The sequence below is a fragment of the Azolla caroliniana genome, unplaced genomic scaffold (assembly GCF_043228905.1).
Source record: "Azolla caroliniana isolate FFs.n. ecotype wild unplaced genomic scaffold, voAzoCaro1.0.p SCAF_16, whole genome shotgun sequence".
Taxonomy (NCBI): Eukaryota; Viridiplantae; Streptophyta; class Polypodiopsida; order Salviniales; family Salviniaceae; genus Azolla; species Azolla caroliniana.
Window position 1 is genome coordinate 7,053,885 of NW_028230451.1, and position 4,235 is coordinate 7,058,119.

The 4,235-nt window shown below is 41.5% G+C and overlaps 1 protein-coding gene across 1 annotated transcript; it reads right to left on the bottom strand.

Annotated features, from left to right (window-relative positions):
- Positions 1 to 1,137: 1,137 nt before the first annotated feature.
- On the bottom strand, positions 1,138 to 3,964 carry LOC147853872 (uncharacterized). The gene is made up of 3 exons (XM_087332440.1): positions 3,517 to 3,964; positions 2,646 to 2,996; positions 1,138 to 1,923 (listed from the first exon to the last, which is right to left on the bottom strand). The coding sequence occupies exons 1-3, from the start codon at positions 3,910 to 3,912 to the stop codon at positions 1,378 to 1,380; spliced, it is 1,293 nt and encodes a 430-aa protein (XP_087188566.1). The 5' UTR covers positions 3,913 to 3,964; the 3' UTR covers positions 1,138 to 1,377.
- Positions 3,965 to 4,235: the final 271 nt, after the last annotated feature.

Below are 4,235 nucleotides of genomic sequence, written 5' to 3' on the forward strand. Positions count from 1 at the left end.
TATTCCAGAGTTTGACCTTAGGCTAGTTTAGAGCTACTAAAAAAACCTTTAAGAAGTACAATGGGAACAAAAATGTCCAATCGTTGACTACTTCACAACCAGTTCTATTCCCCTATATATTTGAGATGTCAAATCATCGAGTGAATCACTCAAAAGCACATAAACTTACGCTGAAAGCATGACCATGCTATTATTACTAGTTGCATACATGTGTGTAGTTGAGCTTAAACCTTGCATCACACGATAAAAACGATGTTCTAAAATTGCACATAACCATAGAATGTGCACCACTATAATAAATAGCTTTATAGACTATAGCAATGAGATTAGATCAACTATGCCAATGGAACCATGGCAAACACAATATTTTATTAGTTGTAGGGGCTAGACAAAAAGAACAAGTCGATAGTTTTAGTTTCCATCCCATACTCAAAGTCTTTTGTTGTTAACATCCTCATTCCTCGTTTGACCTAGCATTTAGTTTAGTCACATTCCTTAAATATGGTTGTTTGAGCTAACATTTAGTTTACCCACATTTTTACCTCAATACGGTCCAAGTGATTGATGGTGCAATGCGATCATTTAGAGAGCCAGAGTGTTGGCTACATTTTACACATGCAAATGTACAAACCCACACACACACTATGTACAATGTACATATGTTCACATAAATAGACAAAAACATGGCCACTTTTCAACAACATTAAAAAATATACATATCGAAGTAGCCCAAACAACCTGGATTTTGGAGTACTAACACAAGGCGTTTTTACTCCAAAGATTTTATTAATGTATTAGAAAATCATGGTATTTGAACACAAGTACATTCGTAGCCGATCCAACATGTCACACGACTCTTCTAAAGAACCATATGAGACACACTTTTATTCCTTTGGAGAAGAACGTTCACACTACGTGTGAGACCTACCGTGAATGTCCAACATCCATCTTGACTTGTTTGGATATTGGAAGGCCTTCAACAGTGGTGTATACTAGTAAGGAATTTACAAACTTTTTTTAGCTCAAAGAAGCAAAAATCACACTAGGTATGCCCTCTTCCATGAGGCAAGACCTTGTGATGATCCATCTCACCATGTGTCTTCATTGATGTACAACTAAGTTTGTTTTTCCTATGAGGAGACCTCCATCCTCACCAAAGCACATACATTCCTTCATGTTTTGCTTGTTTACACTGAGGAATGAGTTTCACCCGCGTAATATATATAGAAAGATAAGATTTTCTTATCAACCCTAAGAAGCTCTAGTGCATTGAGACCATAATAGCTAAGCCAAATTGTTAGTGATCTCAAGAACCACACATCCATTCCTCTAACAACACTTATTGTTTGGCATATGATGGCATATCTATCCCCCATACTATGAAACAACTTTGCCGATCGACATTCCTTTAACACCGTCCACGAGTGGGGATGAATCTTTCGAGTTTGCCAAGCTTATATCAGCTGGAGGGATAAAGAACTCGTCCGATAATCCCGGCACATTGAATGCCACTTCTTCGATACTCCACGTTTCCTCCATCCTAGTTCTCGCGTGGTTTGTCGCTTCTCCGAATCGGTAGAGTGTAACGATAGATTGCCCTCCATGAGCCAATGCCACACCATCCACATCCCGATAGTCTTTGAGTGTCGATTCGATCATCGTCTCCCAGTACACTACTTCCGACCCAGTGGCTTGAATCCTTGTAAGATTCGAGTCTTTCAAGCACACTAGGTAGCCCGTTCTTTGGCTAAAGCATCCGATGAGGACGTGCCGGATGATTTCGGCAGCTCCGTCACTTCTATCATTAAGTGTGGTTTGGTCGGCCGAGACCTTCAAGAGAAAGCAATCGTCATCTCCGATTCTCTTCTCGCCGATGCATCGGGCATTCGCAAAGATGCTCGCAGTTGCTATAGGATCAAGGCCCTAGTCACATGCAAAAGACAAGGAAAAGGGATCAACAAATTGTCAATATTCAGACTGTATATGCATTAGAGTAATTTCTTCTCACTCAAATTTGGTGTCTCAAAACAATAGAATTCCTGTTTAAAGTGGCACAAATTGCAGCTAATAGGACTACAAAAGAACCTTGCAGTGCTCTAATAGAGTCTAGAACTATAGATCTTCAATTACATAAGTGTAGTGACTTCTTTTTGCTCAAATTCAGCTTCTCAGGGCAATCGACTTCCGGTTTAGAGTAGCGCGAATCGCAGCTACTAGAGAGAGAGCCTTGACATTGCTCTAGTAGAAGTGCAGATGTGCAAAAATGAATTTCCTGGTTAGGGTATTCTCCAACATACATGTGGGTAAGCCTTGGCACTAGGGATCACTCCACTTTTAGATGTGGAGAACTACACTTTTAGATGTGGAGAACATTACGTGTTAAAAATAAAAGGAGTCTTTCGATGGGGGCCGAAATGGGTTCGTTTGGCCGCAAGTAGTCATAGCCTGAGAGGAGTATTAATCTTCAAAAAAACTAACAAAAAAATTGTAGTGACACTGGCATTGCTCCACTAGAGTAGTGTAGGTATACAAAATATAGCCTTCCTCCATACAATAGAACTCCATCTTTAGTGTATATATCCAACAACATGTGGGCTACTCCATATTCATAATTAAAAGAATGTAGATGGAGGCCAATTAGTTACCTGAAGGGCTCTTCTGAGGGGGCGAACCGGTCCTTTGGCCGCATGTGCTCCTAGCCATGGAGTATGTCTCCACACGAGCTTCCCGTTGCTTCCCGCTTTAATAGTGGTGCCCCCTAGGGCCAATTCCATGTACCACTTCTCGGGCCTCATGTGCCATAACACAAACCACCCATCCTCGGCCGATTTGGGCGGGATCTTCGCCACCCGCATGCCGGTTTCACACTCGGATGTCACCATCCTCACCTTGCCTGCGACATAGGAGCTGTGGAAAGATGAATGGAGCTTCTTCGCAGCAGCTCCCGTAGTAGCCGCAATGTATTGGTGCACTATGTATTGGGCCGACGACGCCTCCTACAAGAAATAAAAATCCAAATTGAAACATCATATGGATTCTGGTCTTTTATTTTCTGGTTTTAAATGCTCATTTTAACATGTGATTAAGGTTATAGAACATTAAACATTAAGCTCATTTCTGATTAAGGACATGGATTTGAGCAAAGAGATTTCCCAAAGAAATATATGTAGCACTACATTGTCTATGTTAAATCCCACTCTAGCATGTGATTAAGGTTAAACCCTAAACCATGGAAAACTATACCTTAAATACTAAGCATTTACCTCTGAATACTAACCACTATACCAAAACTATACCCTAAATACTAAGCATTAACCTCTAAATACTGAACACTAAACACAACAAAGAACCTAAACCTAAACCTAACAAACACAAAACACTAGCACTAACACTGAAGCCTAAAAGATCTTGAATAAGGCCTAAATTCCAAACACCAAACCCTAATCCTAAACCCTAGATCTTATTAGCAAACAAGAAGGTGTTTTCAAAGAGATGGAGAGGAGGAGGGAGGCATACAATGCACATGTCTTTGAAGGACAGATGAGGAAGAGGAAGAGGATTTGGGGAAGAGTAAGCGGGTAGTGGAGCCAGAGGGCACCCGAGAACTCCGAGAAGGAGAACCCTAGAATTCAATGTTTTCTGCTTCTTCTTCATCATCCTTTTCTTCATAGCCATATTCGACTGTAATCCCGACGATCTCTTCATCCATGATTTGATGGAAACCCAAGAGCTTAATTTCCCGCGTGAAGAATAGATCCCCACTCCATCATCACCATCATCATCGTCGTCTTCTTCTTCTTCTTCTTCTTCTTCTTTTTCACACTCAGGGACAGGTCCTTCGATCAATGGAGACAGGGATTCTCCCATCTGAAGGGATACGGAGGGGCAGGATTTCTTCTTGGAGAGCCTCATGGGCAATGCAGGTTATGTAGAGTCGGCCCTAAAAAATCACTCCCGTCTGAGAGAGAGACAGAGAGACAGAGACAGAGAAAATGAAGGAATGATTAAAAGAGAGGCTGAATGGAAGGAAGGAAGATCACGGGGAGAGGCAGGGTGCTGTCTGCAGAGATTTGGCAATGGCTACTGCTGACAAGAAAGGGCCCAATTTCATGATGATGATGGGTCATTTCCTGGCTCTATGGGAAAACTCAGAGAAAGCAAAAAAGCACACAAAATTTCTTCGTGTGAACCCCCCCCTTCTGAAAAGCACAACTCTTCATCTTCACCTTCACCTT

Bases quoted from the DNA above. Each gene is read 5' to 3' on its own strand.
- LOC147853872 (XM_087332440.1), bottom strand. From the start codon at position 3,912: ATGAGGCTCTCCAAGAAGAAATCCTGCCCCTCCGTATCCCTTCAGATG. The intron at 2,997-3,516 runs GTATGCCTCCCT...TATTTCTTGTAG, and splicing joins CCTTCAAAGACATGTGCATT to GAGGCGTCGTCGGCCCAATA. The intron at 1,924-2,645 runs GTAACTAATTGG...GCATGTGACTAG, and splicing joins CCCTCAGAAGAGCCCTTCAG to GGCCTTGATCCTATAGCAAC.